The sequence below is a fragment of the Ochlerotatus camptorhynchus genome, unplaced genomic scaffold (genome assembly GCF_037179485.1).
Source record: "Ochlerotatus camptorhynchus isolate MF236.1 unplaced genomic scaffold, CSIRO-AGI_Acam_v1.1 ptg000379l, whole genome shotgun sequence".
In the NCBI taxonomy this organism is placed as follows: domain Eukaryota; kingdom Metazoa; phylum Arthropoda; class Insecta; order Diptera; family Culicidae; genus Ochlerotatus; species Ochlerotatus camptorhynchus.
Window position 1 is genome coordinate 806,592 of NW_027040867.1, and position 16,982 is coordinate 823,573.

The 16,982-nt window shown below is 41.2% G+C and overlaps 1 protein-coding gene across 2 annotated transcripts in view; it reads right to left on the reverse strand.

The window, feature by feature from the left end:
• The window catches only part of wry (weary), a 565,654-nt gene that overhangs the window by 16,934 nt on the left and 531,738 nt on the right, over positions 1–16,982 (reverse strand). For both annotated transcript variants that reach the window (XM_065232870.1, XM_065232868.1), the window contains one exon: positions 6,928–7,362. In XM_065232870.1, the coding sequence (XP_065088942.1) occupies positions 7,051–7,362 (312 nt within the window). In that variant the 3' untranslated portion in view covers positions 6,928–7,050. The remainder of the gene's footprint in view (positions 1–6,927; positions 7,363–16,982) is intronic.

Consider the following 16,982-nt stretch of genomic DNA (forward strand, 5'->3'; position numbering starts at 1 on the left):
ACTGGATCCGTTCCAGCTTGATGATGTGCGTTTTAGCTGCCGACTGGAAGCAAAAACTACCGTACTCTAAAACCGATAAAATCGTTGTCCGGTACAACGTCAGAAGATCTTGTGGATGGGCTCCCCACCACGTTCCGGTAATTGATCGAAGGAAATTGATCCTTAGTTGGCATTTTCGTCTCAGATACTCAATGTGGGATCTCCAGGTGCATTTGGAATCGAACCAGACCCCGAGATATTTAAAAGACATGGAATGAGTGATCGGTTTACCCAAAAGTTGAAGCTTCGGTTGTGCTGGGCTATGCTTCCTAGAAAAAACGACCAACTCAGTTTTCTCCGTGGAGAATTCGATACCTAGCTGAATAGCCCAAGTAGACAAATTGTCCAAGGTATCCTGTAAGGGTCCTTGCAGGTCAACCTCTTTTGGCCCTGTGATAGACACTACGCCGTCATCTGCAAGTTGTCTCAACGTGCAATTGTCACTAAGACAGACATCAATTTCTCTAACGTAAAAATTGTACAAAAGGGGGCTTAAACATGAGCCTTGGGGGAGACCCATGTAGCTAAATCGAAAAGCTGTAGAGTTTCCATGAGAAAAGCTCATATGTTTTTCTGACAGCAAATTGTACAAAAAATTATTCATTAATGGAGACAATCCACAAGCGCGGAGTTTCTCTGAAAGAACTTCAACGGATACTGAATCAAAAGCCCCCTTGATATCCAAGAACACAGAAGCCATTTGCTCTTTCTTAGCAAAAGCCAACTGTCAGTCGTTCGTTCCCTTACCCCTACGGAAACCAAATTGAGTATCTGAAAGAAGGTGGTTCGTCTCAACCCATTTGTCAAGGCGAAAAAGGATCATTTTCTCCATCAATTTCCGAATACACGACAGCATCGCGATGGGCCGATACGAATTGTGATCCGACGCGGGTTTATCAGGCTTTTTAATGGCTATCACCCTTACTCGTCTCCAATCGTCGGGAACAATATTGAGCTCCAAGAACTGATTGTACAAGTTCAACATGCGCCTCTTAGCGACGGCTGGGAGGTTTTTCAGCAAGTTGAACTTGATTCTATCAGATCCCGGGGCAGAATTGCCACACGAAAGGAGAGCGAGTGAAAGTTCGACCATTGAAAAAGGCTGACTGATTTCGTCTACCGAATTCGCGGTTTCGCGAGGAATCAACTGCGACGGCACGGAATCCGGACACACTTTTCGCGCGAATTTAAGAATCCATTGATCCGAGCATTCCTCGCTTTCGTTGTTAGTAGACCGGTTACGCATTCTTCGCGCCGTACTCCAAAGCATATTCATAGACGTTTCGCGCGACAATCCGTCTACAAACTGCCGCCAGTAACCCCGTTTTTTGGCCTTGATGAGGCTCTTGAGTTCGCGTTCAAGAGATGTGTATGCGTCGAAATGCTCGCGTGTTCCGCGTTTCCGAAAAAGTTTAAACGCGTCGGACTTTTTACGGTAAACCTCCGTGCATTGTTGATCCCACCAGAGCGATGGTGTTTTCTTACGAATAGACGATCGCGGCACCGGTCGTGTTTGAGCTTGAAGTGCGCTGTCGACGATGAGATTAGAGAGGAAATTATATTCCTCCAACGGCGGAAGCTCTTCCACTGACGATACTGTATCGTCTATCGCGGATTGGAACTTAGTCCAATCAATGTTACGGGTTAGATCATACGCGACGTTAACGGATTCTGACGAGTTGAACCCACTGGAAATCGAAATTTTGATCGGCAGATGATCACTACCGTGCGGATCCTGGATTACATGCCAAGTGCAATCCAACGATAGTGAATTGGAGCAAAAGGTGAGGTCTAATCTGCTACCATTCGAGGATGGACCAGCCAAACGTGTTACTTCTCCATTGTTAAGTATTGTCATGTTGAAGTTGTCGCAGAGATCATAAATCAAAGTAGAACGGTTATCATCGTACAGCTCCCCCCAGCCTGTACCGTGGGAGTTAAAATCTCCCATGATCAACCATGGAGCGGGAAGTACCGCACATATGTCGAAAAGTTGTTTGCGATTAACAGAGACTCTAGGAGCAATATATACAGAAGCAATACAAAGGCTCTTACCTTTAATGGTAGCCTGACATGCGACAACTTCAATACCGGGGAATTCGGGAAGATTCACTCTATAGAAGGAATGGCACTTTTTGATCCCCAAAAGTACCCCTCCTCCACGTGAATCCTCACGATCCAATCGAATAATGTTAAAATCAAAAAAAGGGAGATCAATTTCTGAAGAGAGCCATGTTTCACAGAGGGCAAATGCATCGCAATTATTGTTATGGACTAAATACTTGAACGAATCTAATTTCGGAATAAGACTTCGACAATTCCACTGTAGAACAGTGATCAAATCCCCGACCTCGTTTGGAAAATTATCCATCGAAGGAGATGATAGCTGCAAGAAGGGGCCATTTTGAAGTCAATTGCTTCAAGAAGGATTTCACAGTCGGAAGCAATGTGAGGACAATGCTTTTCAGAGGATCAGAAATGTTGAGGTATTTGAGAATACCGTCCACAATGTCATTAAATGAGAACAGCCCAGATGAAGAAGGGGTTTCTGTTCTTAAAATTGGGGCATCAGGGGTTTTGGATGTCCCCGGAAGAGGTGGAAAATCCTGGGTATAATCAGTTCTGCGGAATCCAGGAGGAGTAGAAGTCTCCTTTTTTCCACCACTCCTTGATTTGGGCAAGCTGATTTGGGGTTCTTGATCTGCAACTTTCCGCGAACGGATGCGTTTTCGTTTCCGGGCAGAACCTTCCGGAAAACTGAAAGAAACTCCCTCCTCAGCCAAGTCAGAGCCAGACTCGTCATCTGACAAAAGAGCGAAGGGATTTGTTTCGTTGGTCGATGGCTTGGCTGTCTTAAGCATTTCTGCAAAAGACCGCCTGGAACGTTCCTTAAGGGAGCGTTTCATTTTGTCCCCGAGCTGTTTGTACGCCGGGCACGACGAGAGAGCATGAGGAGGAGTTCCATTGCAGTACACGCATTTTGGTGCAGTAGCTGCGCAGGCGCCATCCTCATGCTTCTCCCCGCATGTGGAGCAGCGTGCCTTGTTGCCGCAGTGGGAGGCCGTATGTCCCAACCGCTTACAATTCTGGCAGTTCATGACCCGAGGTACAAACAACCGCACAGGAAGACGAAGTTTTCCCAGCTCGATGTATTGAGGAAGGGCAGATCCAGAAAAGGTCACCCGAAACGAGTCTGTGGGGGTAAAACTCTTTTTACCCTCGCTGAGCGATACTGACTTCATTCTATGAACGGCCAGTATCTTTACCGGAGGAAGCAAGGGGTTCTTAAATCGGCCAACCGCTTGCTTCTCCAGTATCTCGGGGTTCAGGCTCGCCTCAGTGACCACGCCTTCGATCTCCACATCAGAGGCTGGAATGTACACCCTATATTCCAGTGTGAAAAACTGGGAAACAGCAATTTCATTGGCCTGTTTCAGGTTAGCGACGGTCACACGAAGTTTGTTGTGCCTAACCTTCGTTATTTCGGTCACGGCAGAGAATCGCTTTGTCAGATCATCAGATATCTGGACAACATTCAAGGGTTTGTTTTTGGGCTGAAAATAGACAACCCATGGGCCAGTCGAGTCATTCGGGTAGGCCCGCAATCTGGTGCTTTTCTCAGCCTGCCCATCAACAGACTGAGACGTCGAACCAGGGATGACATCATCATTCTTCTGAGATGAATGGTCATCCATGTCGTCTTCTGACAAAACATCCATTTTGTTCAACTAGTGGGAGCGCAAAACGCTCTCCCACTGAACGCACAGACACAATACACAGAAAACACTACAAACACAGAAATACAAAATGAAAATTTAACTATTGGGGGAGTAAAAGAAACAAGAAAAAAACAAAAACTTATCTGATAATCCTATACTACTACCACCGAGCGTTATATGTGTAGGCGTTTACACAGATGGCTGGAAGAGACGCGCTGCGTGGATGACCTTCGTTGTGGTGCACTTGATCGAGGCTCGGTACTCAGCGCACACAGGCGCACGATGATTGATGAACGATGTAGATGTAGAAACGGGTGCTCACACTCGATGATGATGATACGTGCGCGGGTATGCGTAAGCGCGTATGCGTGACCACGCAACGATGATGCCCAAATTGGTTCGCGAATTACCAATAGCACGGATTAATCGTTCCGAAAATGACACTTTCTACTACAAAAAAACTCACTTTTCGATCAATTTACCGGGAACTATGCCAGGAGTCACTTAGTGAGAAAAAACTGATAATTTATATCAAGCGAATACCGAGAAAACTTCCAAAACAACGGAGCGCGAAACAAGTCGACCGTACTTCTTGCTAGGACGCAGTGAGGATGCTCTTTTATTTTTGTTTTCAATCGCTTAAGCTCTGAATTCGACAAGGCAGGTTTAACAGGTTCGTGACTGATTCTCTTAGGTACGAATTGATCGATTGCGTACAAAAGAATGTTGGATGTCGTCGATGCCGCGAGGTTAGAATCACAGTCACGCAGTGCCTGTTCCCAGTCGACAGTTGAGAGAAAATCATTCGCTATAAAGGACGCTCTCTACAGTGTCTTTGAAATCACGATGAACGTTGAGCTTTATGCTCACCAGCAGAGGAGGATGATGTCTACAGTTTTTAACAAGTACAGTTCATAGAGTATTCATAATTGGAATGGACCGTAAACATTTGTAACGTGCCAGTGCGGTGTTACTCCCAGCACTGATGAGACCCCCGTCTCCAAGCCTCAGGGTCGGCACATGCTCGTGATTATTCCGCGAATTAAGAAAACACTCAAAGTTCACTTAAGATAAACTCCCACTTTATTCGTTTTGACGACACTCACTTCACGGACGGTCTCCCACTTCCTTAGGTTTCTACTCCTACCTTGTGCTAGCACTACTCTTCTTTGTCTTCGGGGCCCCTTCACCTGCCACTGCCGTCGTCGTTCCTCTCCTTCCTCTGGTACCGCATCACCTTCTTGGGCCAGGGGTGGACGCCTCTACCTGTCCCGTGCGCCCCTCGAGTATGGTGACGGACTCGAGGTTTCAACGAACCACAAGGGTAAGTTGACTTGCCTGGATTGGTTGCGCACACTGTAGCTGAGGGATCAGATTCTGGAACTGCAATTCGGACACACTATCGGCGATTGGCGTGGTCGTCTCCGGAAAATTCGTTGAGTTCACTGGCGTTACGGTAAAACCGCGAGGTCCTGTGGGCGCGAAGGAGAATTCGAAATGGCGGTTATCGACCTGACAACGGTTGGATTGGTTCGGGGTTTTCTTGGCGATGGTAATTACCTGGCTGTCCAATGGTATGTGGCAGCTTCCTCTACAACTTCTTCAACTTCAACTTCCAACTTAGCTCACTTTAGCACTTAGTTTTCACCTTCAAACTACCCAAGTAACACCAATTCATATCATTATGTTGAGTAAACTTCTTTACAACCAAATCCAGTCATATAAAGGTTATATAAACTGATATAGAACATGTGTGTTGCTAGGGTATTAACGCTATCAAACGCTATGTGACCGTAGTCTATAATGATCACCAGGCTTCTGACTGTGCCTCTTGGTGGACGATGACCCCGAACCGTGACCGTTGAACCGTCGTACGTGCCACGAATTCTCCACGCAATGGCCCGATTACGCCACCCCTATGGACGTCCATTCATGGCTACCCACAGCGTGCTCTGGTGGTGGCTAGTGGCATTGTTCTACAGTTTATAGGATAGTGTCTCCTACTGGCTGCGTTCGTGAGGATTCTGGGACGTTTTACCTTTTACGAACATTTAAACATTTTCTTAGAATTTAATAACTAAATATATGAAAACTACACGCGATTAATCTCACCAATCTTGGACGCAACGCTTACACTTGTTACACATTCAACAAATAACCCTCCCCCCTCCACTTTCCTGTCCACCTCTCCGCACTGTCTATGTTCTTTAGGATCCTTTTTATTCAAATAACGTAAAGTAACATTGATTTGCAATTTAAATTCACTGTAACACTGATTAAAGCTATTTAGACAAATTTACACAATTGTGAAGCTCCATTCTCAAATGAGTAAATAAATAATTAAATAGGGGACGCAACTACCCAATTGTTTGCGTCAGCTACATACCCAGACATTGATGTGTGTGGATAGAAAACGTTATTTTTAGTAGGTTTTGCTCTGGAAAAATCAATGTTACGAGTCAAAAATCCAGATACACGCAAATATTTGATCCTTCCCGAAAGGAATAGAATTATCCACCCAAGCATGTATTAAATGTCCTCTCCATGGAGGTAAATTAAATTTAGGAAATAAAATCAAAAACAACCAACAACGTGAACCAATTTAAAACAGACAGTGAATAAAATTTTCGACAGCAGGGTGTAGCAGCAGCGCATAGAAATAATCACCACCGAAGAAAATGTTTACTCTCGCTACTTGTTTACGGCTGCAGGAGCTTGTTCAGCAGCGTCAGATACATTCAGCCTTTTTTATTCCAGGAGAAAAGTCCCAGACGAGACACCTATTTCTGCTAATCATGTAGACAAACATAATAAATTGCATTATCACGTTGCTGGTTTCTCCGGTTTCAGTGTTGTTTTTTTATTCTCCAGGTCGGTATTTTATGCGCATTTTGCCGAGATGATATTTTCCTCGGGGAGGGTTGTTTGAGTTTCATCATGTTCAGTTTAAGGGTGCATCATAGTTAACGTTTTTTGATCATGACTCTATGCATTGGTATGTGGTTCGAATCTTCATTTCAAACCATCTGCTAAAGCAAATCAGAATTCAATTGCCTTCAATCGAAATACAATTAAGGATCAGAAGTAATAACAGTGTAGTACTCCAGCAAACGACATTGAAGAGCCGATATCCAATCAAACGTAATGAAAATCCCCATCTCATACGTACCTTTCATAATTATTCTACTGGATAAGCGCCTGAATAGAACTGAACGTTGAAATTAGAAATGTTCAAACTGGAGGCATTCCTTCCTCCTCCTCCTCCTCCTCCGTCCGACTCAAGTACGCAATTTTACTGAATCAGGGGCGCATTCTGCGACTCGCCAAAGTCCACGGTGTAGTACATGTCGTTTTCCAAATTCATCTGCAGCGTTGGTTTGTTGATTATCCGCTCCGGCTGTAGGCTGTACGAGTTCGGATGCTGGTGGGCATAGCTGTAGTTCAGGTTGTTGTGGCCAGTGGTGGCTTGTTGACCTTTGCCGCTCAGCCAGTGCCGGTTGGTGGAGGACGCTTTTGTTTTGCGGCCAAAGATCGGTATTAGTTGGCGGTGCTTGGTGGCGAAATAGCGATAGCTCTGATGCACCTTGCAGTGGCATGCGGTTACCTGGTTGGTGAAAGAGAGAGAGAGAGAAAAAGCGGATAACATGAAATCAAATAAATTGCGGTATTCTTGGGCTAACGGATGGTCACTGGTTCACGGTTGATTTCTCACGTTCCAAGCCAAACACAACAGAGTCCGGGATCAAACGATTTTATTGCAATATTGGGTTTGAATATTATGTGTTTTGGGGCGAGTGAGTTGATGGGGTAGCTGGACTAGTGAAACGTGTCCTACCAGACCACAACAATGATTTATTATGACATACTCCATTCAATATCCCATGCAATTAAAAGTTAAACAATGAATCCTGCAAACAGTTGATGATGAATATTGGCCCACCCTGGAGAAGGTTCTGAAAGGTATATTTTCGAAGCTCGTCCAGATTGATTTACTGCAAAATTTTTGTATGATAAACGCATTGAGAACCATTTTAAAACCGTATTTAAGCTACTATAAGAGCTATTCAGCTACAATTAAAACGATTATCCGAGCCATTTACTGTAGCAGCTTGCTAAGTCCACTAGAAAAACAACAATCAAGATAAAAAAGGATTCATAAATACCATCCGATCTTATCAAAATAATTAAAATAATTACTTACTGTAAAAAAATCCTGTCGCATTTCCAAAATTATAAAATAGTTCTCATGAAGTGACGTAGTTTTAGTTGCCATATAAAATTTGATGTAAAATGTGCGTGAAAACATCGAAAAACTTGAGTCCACCCACGGAAAACATTGATTTTACTAATTATTTTACATGAAGAAAAAAAAAAATCTTAAAGCTGAGCCGAGATTTCTGCATTCTTAATATTTTCTCATTGCTAAATTCACTAAAATAAAGTTATATCAAATGTATACTTCATTTCCATAGCGAAGGGCCATTAATGCTCATTTTCAACTTCTATTCAATTTTCATACTGCCGTACTCTAACGGAACTATCCACCTACCCTCTTCTAAAGATCATTCTCTAGCTAATAAATCATCACACTAAAGCTTCATGTTAGCATTTCCAACCAACTCTGAAAATCGTTAACTTCGCGTATGAAGTAACATAAAAACACTTTGAATGTAACTATTATTGTTTACTAGCTGAGTGTGCCCGGCCTTGCTCGGAATTCGATATTATCTTGTGTTTATGTGCCAATTAAAAAAGAAACTTGCTATATTGTACGTAGCCCCTCCCCCTCTTATCTAAGAGGCTACCACCTATGACCTCCACATGCCAAATTTGGTTCCATTTGCTTGATTAGTTCTGCTTGATTAGTTAGTTTCATTTGTATGGAAGCCCCCCTTTACAGAGAGGGGAGGGGTCTCGAACCATCATAAGAACCTTTTCCTGCCCCAAAAACCTCTGCATACAAATTTTCACGCCGATCAGGGTCAGACAGACAGACAGACAGAAATTCATTTATATATAGATAGATAGGAGAAATGCAGGTAATGTCGGCCTGAGTGTTCCTAATTTGGGCCCATACATAAATTCAGTAATCGACTAAATTTTCAATAGCAACCAAAAATATCCATTAGTAACGTCCCAATAATCTAGATAACATTGATAAATAGCGATGGGCCCAATCTTAGATCCATAGACCAACATTAGATACATTTCCCCTATAAAGATTTGTTTTGTTTAACACATTTTAGATCATTCCTTACTTGCTCGGGGTGAGATTTGAGCTCAATTCTTTCAGCGTGAGAAGCATGAATGCTAACAATTTACGCCAGGTCCGTATTCAGTTAAACATTATGAATGCAAAATCAGAAATCAAATTGATGTCATTGCAAGCAAGATTAGTTTTCCGTTTGATTCAACAGTGTTAAAGTTTGCTCTCATTTTTGCTGTGTTAACCGTTAAGTCAACCAAAATGAGATCAAATGGAGTATTTAAAATAAGTTACATCATCAGCTTTGCTCGGGCAGCGTTCTTCCAGTCGATTCTCTCCCGATGGCTTGGAAGCATTTACTCAGAAAGTGTGCGATACTGTTTTATAACATTTCGCATTTCGCACAGCTGCAACCTCAATCATTCCCGAAAAAATCCCCTTCTTCCGGATGGTTCTGGAAGTGCACCATCAAACGATGCAGGAATGTACGGTTGAATGAAATTTTTCGAAGAGATGACCCTTTTTTCGAATAAAATCGCTGCTATGGATCGGACACCAACTAGTGTCCGCTAAATGACAGTTTCAGTGGTTTGCTGTCGGTACAGACGCAAGTTATTCCGATCGTCATCTAGGTTGGTCTGTTTTCAGACTGTTTTGACAATGTTTTAAGAATTTGAAGATCACGCTCACTTCTCTCTTCTCCACCAGATGCTCAGTCGTTGATGGTACCCGTTTAGCCGAACTAAAGCTAAAGAACTTAACTTTACTAAATCGACTTCCCATCGCTTGAATTTGTCATCCTACTTCGTTTATCCTTCAAGATATCCTTGTCATAAATGTGGCTTTTATCGGCGCCAGTGGTGTAGTGGTAAGCGTGATTACTTCTCACCCCAGCAGGCCTGGGCTCAATCCCAGTCCGCGCCGCCGGGATGTTCTGACTCATAACATCTCTGATCACGCCTTCCTTCGGAAGGGAAGTAAAGCCGTTGGTCCTCGGTTCATGAGTTGATGGGTCGATAGATAGGGTCCAGGTGTGGGAGTTGCCTTCCTGGCGTCGGTAGCATTGATGCTCAGCACGGAAAATAAGATCGACGGAAAAACAAATCAAGGAAAAAAATAAATTTGGCTTTAATTCACTATGAGGATCTTTCTTTAAAGTTCAATTTGTAAACATAGGAGATTTTATGATACCTAATGGTTTTATGGTTGCATTTTTAATGATAGAACACGTTTATAGAGTATTTGATCAAGACATTAATAAAAAATAGCTAATGAAGTTTGTGATTGATTTATAGAACAGTTTTGTGGTGGGATGGAGAGCTACTTTAAATTTAATTTTAAAACAAGAATGTTTCTTAAGTTTTCTCGCCAGACTGTAAAAGGATTTTGTTGCAGAAAAAAGGTGAACTACTAAGCAGGAATGTTTTACACTGTCAAATACTGTATTTAAACTAAATGGATTGTTCATTAACATTATAAAACCAACATAAATCAGAGTGACTGCCAAATGATTGCAGAATTGTTACTTGGGCACGGTAGTTCTGAGTAGAATTCCAAGTAATTCTGAGTAGAATCCCAAGTAATTCCTACGGAATTTTGAAGAGGACTCCAAGGAAAATTTAAAGAAGAAATCTAAAGCAAATCTGATAGTTTCAAAAACTTTCAGGTAGCAGAAATTGATCGCTCTTTTGAGACTTTTTCTTTGCTTTTTAATATGGAATAATTGCGTTAAATCCAATTAGTGCTATTAATTAATTAACTTATCAAAATTCAAAATTTCCTCACCGCAGAGCCACACACTGAAGGTGCACTTGAGAGCGCTCTCGGGAGCACTTATAATGATATAACAGAGTGTGGCTCTACTGTGCATAAATTTTGCATTTTTAATGGAAGATTAATAGCATTAAACTATCTTTTTAACGATGGGTTAACTGAAAATTTACCTGGATTTTACGTTAGCATTCTATAATAAAAAGTAATGAAAAATCTTTAAAAGAACGATTCATCATTAAAGGTAGAAAAAGAATCAGAATCCGAAATTCCATAAACTTTTTTGGAGAATTCTTCGGGAGTATGCTACAAAAGAATTTGGAAAATAATTCCAGGAGAGTTCCGACTAGGATTCCAAAATTTTTTAAATGAGAAATGTATAGAATTTGTTACTTAACTGCAAGCGTATTATCAGAAAACTTTCAAAGTAAGTAGATTGCCAAGGAAAGGAATAAAATTAATGTGGCATTCCAACAAAGATTTTTTTTCTTGATAGTAGAAGAAAAAAAAAAAAGAAACGTGATCCATGATCATGGATTTGGAATTTTTTTATATTTTAATAAATTTTTAGATTTCATGTTCAGAAATTTTTTTGATCCTGGATTAAGAAAGAAACTCAGATGGTTTTGTTTTAAAATATTCCGGACATGGAGAAATTTTCAAGATTCGGAACGTCCATATAGTAAAACAAAATATATAATGGCCGGACACCTTCAGGGCGATAGTGCTACATCCAGAAATGACGAAAACCTTCGATATCTAGACAAATTAAATGTCAAGAATTGGCAGCCCGATTGCGTGTTTTGCGTATATTCCCAAGCAAAAATTTTTGGTTTATTGAAGTTTTATAGCAGTTGATATAACCAAATTATAAAACCTTCACTCACGACCACATTGCTTTGCAACCTCCTGACAACCGCTATACAGCCATGTCATGGCCAATCGGCCCAGTTTCAATGCAATCATTAAAACTTGATGTGCGAACTACCTTAGGAGCATAGGTTTTATGTCAGTTTTATGACACTCTACACGTGGTTGTTTAAAATTTAAACATAAAGCCTCCTCCTGGTCAGAAAGTTTTAAAAACCTTTAGATGACTACCATAAAACTATATTACCACCGAATAAATCGCTCCTGAAGGAGTTGATAAAACATGATACGCAAAACATTTTGACAACCTTGAAGGTTTTAAGTTGGGGTTTTTGGGTGATAGTTAATATTGAGAAATATTTTATTGTGGTTTTATTCTTTCGATGTTTGATGTGAAATCATGATCCTTGTCAGTAGGTAATAATAGCTGATACTATTGTATATTGAAAATAAGACGCCTTCATTACAATTTTTAACCAATCTGTATATGCTTCTCAGCATGCCGTGCAATATTTATGGTGATTATTATACCAAATAGGAGTATAAATTCAGTGCGCCATATGAATACTAAAATATAGGGATATTTTAAGTTTGTCTGCATTAGTACCATGCATTAAAGACTCATTAAAATATTATCTATTTAGTACAAAACTGTTACTACTGTTGAGCAGTGGGGTCTCAGTTAGGCAAGTTAGTAAAGGCGTGGTATTGTTCATAAGCTTTTGAATGCAAAATATTCGAAAAATATTGAGGTGGGTCGTTTTTCGATACTTAATATTAAAACACTTTTTGGTTTTTTTAGCCAAAATTACTTGATATTTTAATCGCATATATTTTTTCTGAGAAGGAATAAATTTTCCTACAACAATGTCTCAGCAGTCATTTCGATTGGAAGTGACGTATTCGAGTTACGATTTGATGAAAAATGTTAAATACACCTTTTTAAAGGTTTTTTTTTTCGTGATATTCAAATTGTATGCACTTAAGCTAAAATGAAGCTAAACAATCTATTATGTTCTAGTAACAGACAGATTCTCTTTGTCGACTTTATGTTTGCATCCTCACGGCCATGTTAAGACATTCCCAGCTATTTTCAGCACACAGATCGATGAAATAAGCTATTATCTAGCTTCTAATCCGACAAGCATTTTTTTCCTTTGATTTGTTTTCCGTGCTGAGCACCAATGCTACCGACGCCAGGGAGGCAGCTCCCACCCCTGGACCCTACCTATCGACCCATCAACTCATGAACCGGGGACCAACGGGTTTACTTCCCTTCCGAAGGAAGGCGTGATCAGAGACGTTATGTTTCAGAACATCCCGGCGGCGCCGACTGGGATTGAACCCAGGCCTGCTGGGGTGAGAGATAATCACGCTAACCACTACACCACCGGCGCCGCTAATCCGACAAACATGACAAGAAACGATTATGTACCCAAGCTAATAACGAAAGGGAAAGTTGACAATGAGAATCGCTCAATCTTACTTAGGACCAAATGCATTGTTACGCTTGAAATATGAATGGTTGAACATAACAAACAATTTTGCAAAATAAAAAAGGCTGAGCCTGAAGCTATTTTTTTTTTGCTATTTGGTCTGGAAATGCTCTACATATAGCAAAAGACGACACGAGCGGGGAGAGGGTCCTCAATTAGTCAAAAATATGCTACGTCCTGTATAGATGGTCTCTCATTAGTATTATTTTTATTTTGCTGAGATCCCTCTTTTCTCCAAATTACGCTATTTTCTAATTCATCATTGTTTGAGCTTGTCTCTTGGCTGATTGAAACGTTTGACCGGGATTGGTGATTTAACTGTCAGAAAAGCAAACATGAAAAGATGCTAGAAAAGTTAATAATACCTATCTATTGTGCGGGTATAAGAGATTATTTATTGTCCATTCGTTTGCCTTAAAAAGGATGCAACTTTACACACTAGAAAACAAAAACAATATTCAAATGAAAGCCTTGTTAATGCAAATTGTACCATGTTTCTAGCGCCATCTCGATTCATTGTGACCCACAATTCAAGCATTTGTCCTTTGGCTCAGCTTACATCATTTCTCCGCCTAGCCGTTTTCCCAGAATCGTATTCAATGTTTCTCCCAGAGCGGCCAGATAATGTTTTTTTCAATAACGATTATTTTCAAAAAACTGTATCGGTAGTTATCGGTAGGCCAGCTTCTACGAAAAATCAGTAGTTCTTGGTAGGAAAAGTGTAAAATCTGTGGTTTCGAATGATCCGTCTGTGAATCGGTAGTCGGATCGAAAATCTGTAGGTCTGGCCACCCTGGTTGCTCCCGGAACAACGACTAGTTTTGCACCGATCAAGCACAGAAAGAACTATCCGATGCATATTGCTCCAACCCGATATAGAGAGTGCTTGCATCCTTTTTACTACTACAAAACATCGCGCTCGTGCACACACACACACAGTATGTGGTCGGTCGTAAAACTTTCCGAATCACCCCTATTTATGGTACCGGTTATTGTTTTGTAAATTTTAATTAAAATTTTTGCACCATGCTGTATCGTTGCCATGTTGTTGCTATAGTCAGTTCCACATACTGTTGGGACCAGGGGCTGGGACGCGAATGCAAATTGTAGGCACACTGAAATTTTCGCCTCTTAACGCTTGCAGGCACATGGTGCGGGGCACTCATGGCAGAACAGAAGCCCACTGTTGGGAGCATTGGGAGCAGCATCATGGTCGATAAGACAAAGCGAATAAGCGAAATGTTGTTGTCCCGCACAGCACAGTAGCAGCATTGTTGCTATAATGGACGAACGAAACGGATACCGGAAATCGATGAGCTGTGGTACATGTATAGGCTACAAGGTTGCACTTTGTTCCCTCACGGCGGGAGTGGGATTATCTGGTTAACCTGCATATTAATTGGGTGACTAAAAGATACCAATTGTTTACGGGTAACGTGAGAGCGGATATTATTGGTTTTCAATAGGTCTTATTCATGCCATGCATGCTAGCCATTGGTTCCAAATCGTAACTTCCAAATAATGTTAAGTATTATGGGTCTGTGTAAATGCACAGTTAGTTACTCATTGTTTTTTTTCCTTGATTTATTTTCCGTCGATCTTGTTTTACGTGCTGAGCACCAATGCTACCGACGCCAGGGAGGCAGCTCCCACACCTGGACCCTACCTAACGACTCATCATCTCATGAACCGGGGACCAACGGCTTTACTTCCCCGAAGGAAGACGTGATCAGAGATGTTATGCCTCAGAACATCCCGGCGGTGCCAACTGGGATTGAACTCAGGTCTGCTGGGGTGAGAGGTAATCACGCTTACCACTACACCACCGACACCACTAGTTACTCATTGTAATATTGTTAATAATTTTAATATAGGAATGTCCATAATTGTAATATAGGATTGTACAAACACATGTAAGCACTGTTCAGTTACGTCTAATTGACAGTAAGCTATGGGTAAATCTTGCCCCGTTACGTGGGTAGATCATCTTTTCGTGGTACGTTACGGGATGTAAGATCTACCAGTGATTCCTAGTCCTGACTGCTTCAACCTAGGGGAACAGGATTTTTCAGTAACTAAAGGACACATCTTAGTCCTTGTTACGTTTTATGTCTTCTTGATAGTGACAAGTCTCGGCTTTGATCAAGGATGATCTTGAAACAAGGAATGAGCTAGTTAGTCTTCATCTATGTGATTCCTAATCTTCTATTCGTTGTTCCCTAGTTTGAAGTGGTTAAGACTAGGCTTCTGATGCATGGTCATTATCGGTATCATTGCTTAATTATGAATCCAATCTTGACTGCTGAAAGGGTGCGCCTTTGGAGCGGGACATTTCAATTAGAAATGATTCCATGCGATAAAGGCAACAATGATAACAGTATCAAAACCGAATACTACATCATCTCTCAATAGTGATGGAGTAATACGGCATGCACTAAACTAAGGAAACGGGAGCCCCGTAACGTGAGTAGATCACCTTTTCGTGGTACGTTACGGGATGTAAGATCTACCATCGATTCCTAGTCTACTTCAAACTAGGGGAACAGGATTTTCAGTAATCCAAGGAACACATATTAGTCCTTCTTACTTTTTATGCCTTGTTGATAGTGACAAGACTCGAATTTGTCCACCGAGGATGATCTTGAGATCAAGGAAAAAAATGAGTTAGTCTTCATCTATGTGATCCCTAATCTTCTATTCGTTGTTCTCTGGTTTGTAGTGGTTAAGATTAGGGTTCTGATGCATGGGCATTATCGGTGTCATTCCTTAATTTTGTTGCTAAGGAATCCAATTTTGACTGACAAAGGGGCGCACTTTTGGAGGGTGTTTCAACACTACGAAGGGTATAAATAAATAGTAGGACCTTTCAATTAGAGTCGGATCCTTGCGATAATTGCAAGAATGACAACTATAAATCCAATAGTGATGGAGTAATACGGCATGCACTAAACTAAGGACACGGGATATACTAAAATAGATCAAATTACTGGTCGCAGTGGTGTTAGGTCCCGAACAGAGGAAAAACAGTGGGTAAGTCTGGTCCGGAATCAGCTTACCCATAAATTCAAAATCTCAAATCTTATGCGCCTATGAGTTTTGCCTTGCAAAATTCAACTGCGCGAACATCACTGGAAAGTTTTCAGGTTCAAACATTAATTGTTTTATGTTTTGGCGTTATAACTGTAGCATGCTAAACTAACACAACATGCATAAGCATACTACCAATTGACGTTTCAGCCATTTTTAAGAATTTGAAGCTGGAATATTTGTTTTGGCGCTGTGAGTATGAGAGCGTGAAAATGCATGATAATCTCAAGCGTGAGATGCATGATTCGCACGCGAGTTTATTCTCTCAGGGAGGCTGAGACCAGGGTTGTGGAGTCGGTTCTAAATCGAGAGACCCTGAGTCAGACTCCGGTTATTTTGATTAGAAAATATTCGACTCGAACTCCAACTCCGATTCGAACTTCGACTCCAACTCTGACGCCAACTCCGACTCCAACTCCAACTCCAACTCAGACTCAAACTCCGACTCCAACTCCAACTCCAACTCCGACTCTTACTCCGACTCTGCCTCCTCGACAGTGCTGTGTTACTTGGAAAAGCAAATCCAAAATTGGATTTCGAATTTGCTTTTCCAAGTCACACAGTACTTGAATTTTATGTGAAAAACAACAATTGAATGTGGATTACGATAAGCGAAGTAAAATTTCACTTGAAAAAGCGCAATCGAATGTTGATTACGAAAAGCGAAGTTAAAGTTTACTAGGAAAAAACAAAACCAAATTTGGATAAGCGAAGTAAAATATTACTTGGAAAAGCGACTTCGAAGTCAAACTTTACTTGGAAAACCTAATTTGAAGTCAGATTTTACTTAAAAAA